At 44.9% G+C, this 12193-nt stretch overlaps 1 protein-coding gene across 1 annotated transcript in view; it reads left to right on the forward strand.

The window, feature by feature from the left end:
- LOC139416722 (family with sequence similarity 204 member A) overlaps nucleotides 1-12193 on the forward strand; it is a 36042-nt gene that overhangs the window by 3172 nt on the left and 20677 nt on the right. The window contains exon 5 of the mRNA XM_071165723.1: nucleotides 10720-10809. Within this exon, the coding sequence (XP_071021824.1) occupies nucleotides 10720-10809 (90 nt within the window). The remainder of the gene's footprint in view (nucleotides 1-10719; nucleotides 10810-12193) is intronic.

The following is a 12193-nucleotide window of genomic DNA, read 5'->3' on the forward strand; positions in this document are numbered from 1 at the left end:
TCTGTGGTGCAACGTGGCGTTGGTGGATGGAGCGAGGCATGGTGTCCCAGATGTGCTCAATTGGATTCAGGTCTGGGGAACGGGCGGGCCAGTCCATAGCATCAATGCCTTCCTCTTGCAGGAACTGCTGACACACTCCAGCCACATGAGGTCTAGCATTGTCTTGCATTAGGAGGAACCCAGGGCCAACCGCACCAGCATATGGTTTCACAAGGGGTCTGAGGATCTCATCTCGGTACCTAATGGCAGTCAGGCTACCTCTGGCGAGCACATGAAGGGCTGTGCGGCCCCCACACCATGACTGACCCACCGCCAAACCGGTCATGCTGGAGGATGTTGCAGGCAGCAGAACGTTCTCCACGGCGTCTCCAGACTGTCATGTCTGTCACGTGCTCAGTGTGAACCTGCTTTCATCTGTGAAGAGCACAGGGCGCCAGTGGCGAATTTGCCAATCTTGGTGTTCTCTGGCAAATGCCAAACGTCCTGCACGGTGTTGGGCTGTAAGCACAACAGACACCTGTGGACGTCGGGCCCTCATACCACCCTCATGGAGTCTGTTTCTGACCGTTTGAGCAGACATATGCACATATGTGGCCTGCTGGAGGTCATTTTGCAGGGCTCTGGCAGTGCTCCTCCTGCTCCTCCTTGCACAAAGGCGGAGGTAGCGGTCCAGCTGCTGGGTTGTTGCCCTCCTACGGCCTCCTCCACGTCTCCTGGTGTACTGGCCTGTCTCCTGGTAGCGCCTCCATGCTCTGGACACTACGCTGACAGACACAGGAAACCTTCTTGCCACAGCTCGCATTGATGTGCCATCCTGGATGAGCTGCACTACCTGAGCCACTTGTGTGGGTTGTAGACTCCGTCTCACCACTAGAGTGAAAGGACCGGCAGCATTCAAAAGTGACCAAAACATCAGCCAGGAAGCATAGGAACTGAGAAGTGGTCTGCGGTTATCACCTGCAGAACCACTCCTTTATTGGGGGTGTCTTGCTAATTGCCTATAATTTCCACCTGTTGTCTATTCCATTTGCACAACATCATGTGAAATTTATTGTCAATCAGTGTTGCTTCCTAAGTGGATAGTTTGATTTCACAGAAGTGTGATTGACTTGGAGTTACATTGTGTTGTTTAAGTGTTCCCTTTATTTTTTTGAGCAGTGTATACTTTGCCCTAATTCAATTGGAAGTTCTCGTAATGCTTATTTAGAGTGTTATTTAAATTCTGTTTATCTGAAAGAACCATCAAATGTAGTTTTTACTTTGAATGGATATGATATATTTAACAAGAAGCTCAATTAAACGGAACTTGTGAAGTCAACATAACGAGAAGGCCTTGCTCCTTCATTTTCAAACATTCTCATTAGTGATCATTGTCATTTACATATTGACATTACATAAAAAAAATGTTAGGCCTAAGTCAATTACACGCTAGACATTTAGAATCTATTTGGGTCTTTCTATAAACTACGGTACCAGTGAGAATTTCCTGCGGTGGACAACTTGTTACAGCTGTTAATAAGTCATTGATAATAATCTGCAAAAAATTTCATGTGATTACATTAAGATATAGGGGGGAACATAGCCATGTTCAATCAAATTCATGCTGGTTTGACAAATCGGAATCTGCTTCAGGACTGTTTTGATCACGCGGACTGGGAAATGTTCCGGGTTGCCTCTGAATAGTGTCAACACACTGACTCTGTGACTTGGTTCATCAGAAAGTCCATAGAGGATGTTGTTCCTACTGTGATGATTAAAACTAATCCAACCAACGTAAGGCAATCAAAGAGGCAAAACGACAGTACAGGGACCAAAGTGTAGTCGCAATTCAACGGCTCAGACACAAGACGCATGTGGCATAGACTCCAGACAATCATGGATTATAAAGGGAAAGCGAGGCCTCCCGAGTGGCGCAGTGGTCTAAGGCACTGCATCACAGTGCTAGCTGTGCCACTAGAGATCCTGGTTCAAGTCCAGGCTCTGTCACAGCCGGCTACGACTGGGAGACCCATGGGACTGCGCACAATTGGCCCAGCACGGCTCTCAACCTTCGCCTCTCCCGAGTCAGGACGGGAGTTGCAGTGATGGGACAAGACTGTAACTACCAATTGGATACCACGAAAAAGGGGTCAAAAATAAATAAATAAAGGGAAAACCAGCCATGTCGCGGACACCAATGCCTCACTCCTGGACAAGCTAAGCATCTACTTCGCCCGCTTCGAGGAAAACAACACTTTAGCCGCTGACGTGGGCCCCCGCCGCTCACGAGGACTGTGTGCTCCCGATCTCCATGACTAGTGAGTAAGACATTCAAGCATCTTAACCTTCGCAAGGCTGCAGATCCAAACGGTATCCCAAGCCGCGTCCTCTGAAGTGTGCAGACCACCTGGCTGTAGTGTTTACGGACATATTCAATGTCTCCCTATGCCAGTCTGTTGTCCCCACTTGCTTCAATATGCCCACCATTGTTCCTGTACCCAAGAAAGTGAAAGTAACTTATCTTAATGAGCAGTGTCCCGTATAAGGACCATATCACCTTACCCGGGACTCAGTACAATTTGCATACTGCCCCAACAGATCCACGGATGACGCAATCACCATTACACTGAACACTTCTCAATTCAATCAACATTACCTATCCCACCTGGACAAGAGGAACACCTCAGCGTTCAACACCATAGTGCCCTCCAAGCTCATCACTAAGCACAGGGCCCTGGGTTTGAGCCCCTCCCTGTGCAACTGGGTCCTTGACTTCCTGATGGGCTGACCCCAGGTGGTAAGGGTAGGCAACAACACCTCTGCCATGCTTATCCTCAACACGGGGGCCCCACAGTGGTGCGTGATCAGCTCCCTCCTGTACTTCCTGTTCACCCATGACTGCATGGCTATGCACGTCTCCAACTCAATCATCAACTTTTCTGATGACACAACAGTGGTAGGCCTGATTACCAACAACGGTGAGACAGCCTACAGGGAGGAGGTGAGAGCCCTGGTGCAGTGGTGCCAGAATAACAACCTCTGCCTCAACATTATCAAGACAAAGGAGATGATTGTGGACTACAGGAAAAGCAGGACCGAGCACTCCCCCATTCTCATCGGCGGGGCTGTGGTGGTGCAGGTTGAGAGCTTCAAGTTCCTTGGTGTCCACATCACCAACAAACTAGAATGGTCCAAACACACCAAGACAGTCGTGAAAAGGGCACGACAAAGCCTATTCCCCCCAGGAAACTAAAAAGATTTGGCATGGGCCCTCAGTCCCTCAAAAGGTTCTACAGCTGCAACATCGAGAGCATCCTGGTTGCATCACTGCCTGGTACGGAAACGTCTCGGCCTCCGACTGCAAGGCACTACAGAGGGTAGTACGTATGGCCCAGTACCCCACTGGGGCTAAGCTGGCTGCCATCAAGAACCTCTACACGAGGTGGTGTCAGAGGAAGGTCCTAAAAAAATTGTCAAAGATCCCAGCCACCCCAGTCATAGACTGTTCTCTCTACTACCACATGGCAAGCGATACCGGAACACCAAGTTTAGCACCAAAAGGCTTCTTTAACAGCTTTTACCCCCAAGCCATAAGATTCCTGAACAGGTAATCAAATGGCTACCCGGACTATTTGCATCCCACCCCCCCCCCCCCCCCCCAACCCGTTTTACGCTGCTGCTACTCTCTGTTATTATCTATGCATAGTCACTTTAACTATACATTCATGCACATACTACCTCAATTAGCCCGACTAACCGGTGCCCCCGCACATTGGCTATCCAGACTATCTGCATTGTGTCCCACCACACGCCAACCCCTCTTACGCTACTGTTACTTTCTGTTTATCATATATGCATAGTCACTTTAACTATACATTCATGTACATACTACCTCAACTGGGCCGACCAACCAGTGCTCCCGCACATTGGCTACCCGGACTATCTGCATTGTGTCCCACCACACGCCAACCCCTCTTACGCTACTGCTACCCTCTGTTTATCATATATGCATAGTCACTTTAACCATACCCTACATGTACATACTACCTAAATTAGCCCGACTAACCGGTGCCTGTATATAGGCTTGCTACTGTTATAGCCTCACTACTATATATAGCCTCGCTACTGTTATTTCTTACTGTCTTTTTACTGTTGTTTTTATTTCTTTACTTATCTATTGTTCACCTAATACCTATTTTTTTACTTAAAAATTCCACTGTTGGTTAGGGCCTGTAAGTAAGCATTTCACTGTACCTGTTGTATTCGGCACACACGACAAATAAACTTTGACTTGATTGTGTGTTTGTGTGGGAGTGTTAATATAGTGTGAGTGTGTGTATATGGTTGGTTTATATAGTCTAGTGTTATTTTATTAGGATCCCCATTAGTTGTTGCAAAAGCAGCAGCTACTCTTCCTCAGGTCCTCACAAAACATGAAACGTTACATAATACAGGACATTAATAGACAAGGACAGAACTACTTCATTTTTTTTTTTTAAAGGCACATGTAGCCTACATATCAGTACATACACACAAACTGTCTAGGTCAAATAGTGAGTGTGCGTAGGGTCAGTGCAGATAGTCAATTAATGGTACCTGAACTATTTAGCAGTCTGGCTTTTTAGCAGTCTTATGGCTTGTGGGTAGAAGCTGTCCCTGGGCCTGTTGGGTCGAGAGCCGATGCTCCGGTACTGTTTACTGGACGGTAAAAGAGTGAACAGTCTATGGCTTGGGTGGCTGGAGTGTCTGACACCGCCTGATATAGAGGTCCGGGTGGATGGGAGCTCGGGCCCAGTGATGTACTGGGCTGTCTGCACCACCCTCCGTAGCACCTTGTGGTCAAGGGCGATATATTTTCCATACCAAGCGGTGATGTAGCCAGTCAAGATGTTCTCAATGGTGCAACTGTATAATATCCTTTTGAGGATACGAGAGCCCATGCCAAATCTTTTCAGTCTCTTTACGACCCGCTGTGTGCGTGTATGTGGACTATGTTAGGTATTTAGTGATGTGGACGCCAAGGAATTGAAGCTCTCGACCCGCATCACAACAGCCCCGTCGATCTGGATGGGGTCGTGCTCTCCCCTCTTTCCTCCTATAGTCCACAATCAGCTCCTTGGTCTTACTGACGTTGATGCAAAGGTTGTTGTCCTGTTGGCACACTACTAAGACCAACTCCCTCAGGCCTACCGCCGTCGTGTCGTCAGCAGACTTGATGGTGGTGTTGGAGTCGTGGGTGAACAGGTAGTACAGGAGGGGACTAAGCACACACCCCTGAGGGTCCCCCATGTTGAAGGTCAGCGTGGTGGAGGTGTTGTTGCCTACCCTCATCACCTGGGGCCGGCCCGTCAGAAAGTCCAGGATCCAGTTGCAGATGGAGGGGTTCAGTCCCAGGGTCCCGAGCTTGGAGGGGACTATGGTGTTGGTCACTGAACAGTAGTCTGTGAACAGTATTCTCAGTTATTTCCCCTCTTGTCCAGGTGGGAGAGGGTTGTGTGAAGTGCAATTAGATTGCGTCATCTGTGGATCTGTTCGGGCAGAATGCGAATTGGAGTGGGTTTAGGGGGTCTTGAACGGTGGTATTGATGTGTGTCATGACCAGCCTTTCAAAGCACTTCATAATTACAGATGTGAGTGCCACAGGGAGATAGCCATTTAGGCAGGTTACCTTGGAGCTCTTGGGAAGAGGGACAATGGTGGTCAGCTTGAAACATGTTGGGATTACAGAGTGGGACAAGGATTGATTGAAAATATCTGTGGAGACATTTGCCAGCTGGTCTGCGCATGCTTTGAGAACGTGCCCTGCTATTCCATCAAACCCGGCAGCCTTGTGATTTCTTAACCTGTTTAAATGTTTTGCTCACATCGGCCACGGAGCGCTAGATCACACAGTCATCCTTAACAACAGGGGCTTTCACACAAGTCACAGTGTTAAATTCTGAGAATCGAGCATAAGGCATTTAGCTCGTTTGGTAGTTCTGCATCACAGGGCAACTCATGTCTGGGTTTCCCATTGTAATGCGTTATTGTCTGCAAGCCCTGCCACATACAGTGGGGCAAAAAAGTATTTAGTCAGCCACCAATTGTGCAAGTTCTCCCACTTAAAAAGATGAGAGGCCTGTAATTTTCATCATAGGTACACTTCAACTATGACAGACAAAATGAGAAAAAAAATCCAGAAAATCACATTGTAGGATTTTTAATGGATTTATTTCCAAATTATGGTGGAAAATACGTATTTGGTCACCTACATACAAGCAGGATTTCTGGCTCTCACAGACCTGTAACTTCTTCTTTAAGAGGCTCCTCTGTCCTCCACTCATTACCTGTATTAATGGCACCTGTTTGAACTTGTTATCAGTATAAAAGACACCTGTCCACAACCTCAAACAGTCACACTCCAAACTCCACTATGGCCAAGACCAAAGAGCTGTCAAAGGACACCAGAAACAAAATTGTAGACCTACACCAGGCTGGGAAGACTGAATCTGCAATAGGTAAGCAGCTTGGTTTGAAGAAATCAACTGTGGGAGCAATTATTAGGAAATGGAAGACATACAAGACCACTGATGATCTGGGGCTCCACGCAAGATCTCACCCCGTGGGGTCAAAATGATCACAAGAACGGTGAGCAAACCACACGGGGGGACCTAGTGAATGACCTGCAGAGAGCTGGGACCAAAGTAACAACGCCTACCATCAGTAACACACTACGCCGCCAGGGACTCAAATCCTGCAGTGCCAGACGTGTCCTCCTGCTTAAGCCAGTACATGTCCAGGCCTGTCTGAAGTTTGCTAGAGAGCATTTGGATGATCCAGAATAAGATTGGGAGAATGTCATATGGTCAGATGAAACCAAACTACAACTTTTTGGTAAAAACTCAACTCGTCGTGTTTGGAGGACAAAGAATGCTGAGTTGCATCCAAAGAAAACCATACCTACTGTGAAGCATGGGGGTGGAAACATCATGCTTTGGGGCTGTTTTTCTGCAAAGGGACCAGGACGACTGATCCGTGTAAAGGAAAGAATGAATAGGACCATTTATCGTGAGATTTTGAGTGAAAACCTCCTTCCATCAGCAAGGGCATTGAAGATGAAACGTGGCTGGGTCTTTCAGCATGACAATGATCCCAAACACACCACCCGGGCAACGAAGGAGTGGCTTCGTAAGAAGCATTTCAAGGTCCTGGAGTGGCCTAGTCAGTCTCCAGATCTCAAACCCATAGAAAATCTTTGGAGGGAGTTGAAAGTCCGTGTTGCCCAGCAACAGCCCCAAAACATCACTGCTCTAGAGGAGATCTGCATGGAGGAATGGGCCAAAATACCAGCAACCGTGTGAGAAAACCTTGTGAAGACTTACAGAAAACGTTTGACCTCTGTCATTGCCAACAAAGGGTATATAACAAAGTATTGAGATAAACTTTTGTTATTGACCAAATACTTATTTTCCACCATAATTTGCAAATAAATCCATTAAAAATCCTACAATGTGATTTTCTGGAATTTTTTTTCTCATTTTGTCTGTCATAGTTGAAGTGTACCTATGATGAAAATTACAGGCCTCTCTCACCTTTTTAAGTGGGAGAACTTGCACAATTGGTGGCTTACTAAATACTTTTTTGCCCCACTGTACGTCGAGCGTCGGAACTGATGTAATAGGATATTGTCCTTTCGCATGTTTAATGTCTCGTCGGAGGTTGTATTGGGCTTTCTTGTATGTGTCCATGTCCGTGTCCCGTTCCTTGTAAGCCATTTGTTCTTTAGTCCAGCGCGGATATTGCCTGTAATCCATGGTTTTTGGTTTAGATACGTTCTTGTAGTCACTGTGGGGACGACATCGTCTATTTTTATTTTACCTTTATTTAACTAGGCAAGTCAGTTAAGAACAAATTCTTATTTTCAATGACGGCCTAGGAACAGTGTCGTTCAGAGGCAGAACGACAGATTTGTACCTTGTCAGCTCGGGTGTTTGAACTTGCAACCTTCCGGTTACTAGTTCAACGCTCTAACCACTAGGGTACCCTGCCGCCCCATGCACTTATTATGGTGTTGAATGCTGAGCTATAGTCGATGAACAGCATTCTTACATAGGTATACCTTCTTTTCCAGATGGGATAGGGCAGTGCGATGGCAATATGCATCTTGACATTAGAATGAGGTAACACATTACTTGACATCCAGCGTCATAACCATGTCATAATATATCATAACATCTGACATAATTTGTCATAACCTATCATAATATGGTCATCACTGTCATGGCCCATATATTTACACCTGTTGTGACATATGTTATTTTATGACTGGTTATGACACTTACACAGGAGTGTCAATACCCACATGGATTCAAGCGTGTTTTTTCCCTGACAGATGTTTCCTTCATTTTGTTGTTGTTGTAATACATTCTTTACAGTCATGTTTTTTCCATCACATTTTAAATAACTTGTAGACTCCAACACCATCATTAAGTTTGCTGGCCACACAACAGTGGTATGCCTGATTATCGACAGTGATGAGACAGCCTATAGGGAGGAGGTCAGAGAACTGGCAGTGTGGTGCCAGGACAACAACCTCTCCCTCAATGTGAGCAAGACAAATGAGCTGATCGTGGACTACAGGAAAAGGCGGGCCGAACAGGTCCCCATTAACACCGACGGGGTTGTAGTGGAGCGGGTAGAGAGTTTCAAGTTCCTTGGTGTCCACATCACCAACGAACTATCATGGTCCAAACGTACCAAGACAGTCGTGAAAAGGGCACAACAAAACCTTTTCCCCCCAGGAGACTGAAAAGATTTGGCATGGGTCCCCAGATCCTCAAAGGGTTCTACAGCTGCACCATCGAGAGCATCCTGACCGGTTGCATCACCGCCTGGTATGGCAACTGCTCGTCATCTGCTCGCCTCGTAAGGCGCTAAAGAGGGTAGTGTGAACGGCCCAGTACATCACTGGGGCATAGCTTCCTGCCATCCAGGACCTATATAATAGGCGGTGTCAGAGGAAAGCCCATAAAATTGTCAGAGACTCCAGTCACCCAAATCATAGACTGTTTTCTCTGCTGCCGCATGGCAAGCGGTACCAGAGCACCAAGTGTAGGACCAACAGGCTCCTCAACAGCTTCTACCCCTTAGTCATAAGACAGCTGAACAATTAATTCAATTGCTACCATACAATTTACATTGACCCCCCCTTCCTTTTGTACACTGCTGCTACTCGCTGTTTATTATCTATGCATAGTCACTTCACGCCACCTACATGTACAAATTACCTCACCTAACCTGTACCCCCGCACACTGGCTTGGTACCGGTGCCCCCTGTATATAACCTCATTATTGTTATTCTTATTGTGTTACTTTTTTCTAATTACTTTTTATTTTAGTCTACTTGGTAAATATTTTCTTAACTCTTCTTGAACTGCATTGTTGGTTAAGGGCTTGTAAGTAAACATTTCACGGTAAAGTCTACACTTGTTGTATTCGGCGCATGTGACAAATAAAGTTTGATTTGATTGGGCTAGTTGCATGTCTGACATCAACGTGTGCGCAATTACAATGGTCATTTAAGATGGTACATTTCAGACAGTTTCATATAACATGGACTACTTGTCAACAGTGTGTTTATGGTATAATGGAATGTTTTGCTTTGTGTGGTAGGTTTTGTGGGTTTTGACACTGTCATAACCAGCCATAAAACCAGCCATATTTTTCACAACCGGTCTAAATATGTGTCATGACAGTGTTATGACCATGTTATGTCAGGTGTTTTGACGTATTATGACATGGTTTTGACCGTGTCATAACGTGTCATGGCGCTGGGTGTCAAGTGTTACCTAGAATGACAAGATAGTAGCCTAGAGGGCATTATTCACAATATGAACTGGTGATCAGGTTATGAAATGACATGACAAATACATTTTGGTGTCCATTTTACTCTACTCGTGCAATTTTAAAGGATATAACTCCTCATCCTTGGTCTATGCTGTTGTTAGGCAAAGTGATTTGCCAATTTGGCATATTCACTTTTATTCCTGTCAGGACACATGTGGAACTGCATTTATAAAAATAATGTTTTAACCATTTTGAAATGTTGATCCCAATGTCACACATTGAAAACCCATTTACAACGTATTTTATTTGGAACATGAACATTGCCACTTTGCCAGCAAGTAGACCACTGTAAAGTTGTGGTAGAGGTAGATTTTATTATTTGTTTTTCTGTAATTATTACTATATTGCCATATCATTATTAGGCTCAGCTTGCTGTCTTTGTCCAAATTAATTTGAGGGATGAGTATAAACAACCGGAGTCCTTGAATCATTCGATTGAAGATGCTTCCGAGAGGGCTCCCCCCTAATTTAAAATGGTCTTGCTTTCATGTGTTCTGTGAAATTATTGACGAAATGATCTTAACTCTACTTCTTTGGATAGTCTCCTTTTTTTTGGAGAACCACCCCTGCCATCAGTAACCAGGGGCATCTTTGCTCCCTCCTCTGCTCCAGCCTGTAATGGAAATGTGTAATTAAAGAGTCACATTTATGTTTGGTAATCTCCAGTAGCATTTTTTGAAGATTTCCCCACTAATATCCAATCAAAAAGGTTTTCATTTGTGAAGGAAAATCTACATATTTGTAGTAATAGCAATCATATTAAAAGTAAGGCCCTAGGGACTTTTTGAAGTTACTCTTTGATTTCCCTCCCCCCTTTTCTATTTCTAAATCACTACATTTTCCCCTTCTCTCCAGTCCAGCTTAGAAAAGAGCATAGAGAGCGCCATCGCTGAAGGGGACTTTGGGAAGGCGGAGGAGATGAGCGACAGACTCGCCACTCGAGAGGTATGTTGTACCGATAAGAGATCTTTGGGGCGCTCCCGCTGTGACAAATTGAACTAATGGATCCGTGGCCATTTCTTCCTGCCAAGACATAGGGGAACAAAAACACACACAGGCACCCGCAATTGAGAAGTCCTGCAGCCCTTTCCCATTGAGTTAATGGAAAGCCCTCCCCCTTAGTTTTGGAGTTCGGCAGTGTCAAAAGCACTTTTGGCTCAGTTTTTTAATGAAGGGCTACATTGCTTTCAAGCCAACTGTTAAAACATTCTCAAGGTGCGAGTTTCATACCTTTGAAGTGCACACGTCCCTAAATGCACTGCCTGCAGTTTCGAAACCACTCGTCTTGGCAGGCATCGGGGATCAAGCGGTTTGAAGCTAATTTAGCAGAAAAAGTTGCCCACACACCCATAATTGCGCTTAAGAAGACATCGCTACTACTTTTCATAGTTGCCGATTGCAGTATGTTCAATTGTCACAACTTGAATTGTATTAAGTGAGAGATGTGATGCTCTTATAGAAGCACTGATATTAATGATACTTTTGAAAAACTAGATTTACTTTTGAATTCAGAAAGGATGTTTGGGGAATTTTTTGTTGTTGTTGACACTTCTCTGTTTTCTCAATGACATTTAAATCAGCGTTGAAAAAAGGCGCAAGTTTAAGTTTGTTCCGCCTGAGCGAATCTGACCACAAGTCAGAGACCACTATGATGACACACCAAATGTGGTTGATGGATTGCGGGAAAAGAGCAGGAATGGGCTTTTGTAGGCTACAGTCCAAGCCAATAGTGCGACTGTTGTCGGCATCCAAAGGTTATCCAATTTTAATAAACACTTGGAGGTAAAGGATGACAGCAATGGTGTAGTTTACAGCGATACGGATATCACTTGTTATTGATATCTACACAGCGCATTGATGTGAATCACACTGCTGCTCTCTCATTTAGCTATTTGCGCCTTACAGATTGTGGTTGTTGTGGATTGCTGTTCACAAATCTCAATGTGTATTTGAACACAATAATGGTTGAATTCAAGAAGTTTAAGCTGCCTATCAAGCTGCCTATCAATATTTTTGTAACTGATGGACAACCTGTGAAAAATGCGCTCTTGCAACAGCTGTATAGTGTGGATCCCAGCCAGTGGAATAAAAGTGGGGCTTTTGTTGTTCAATCTAATTGATACTGATGACAAAATATCCATAGGCCTAAAGGACATGTGCTCAAACTTGCACAAGTTTACTTAAAGGGACAATCTGTAGTTGCTACATCCATTTTTGGAATTATAAATTTATATATAATAATATATACTACTGTTCAAAAGTTTGGGGTCACTTAGAAATGTCCTTGTTTTTGAAAGAAAAGCAAAAAAATGTCCATTAAAATAACATT

Source organism: Oncorhynchus clarkii, chromosome 1 (assembly GCF_045791955.1).
Source record: "Oncorhynchus clarkii lewisi isolate Uvic-CL-2024 chromosome 1, UVic_Ocla_1.0, whole genome shotgun sequence".
NCBI classification, from domain to species: domain Eukaryota; kingdom Metazoa; phylum Chordata; class Actinopteri; order Salmoniformes; family Salmonidae; genus Oncorhynchus; species Oncorhynchus clarkii.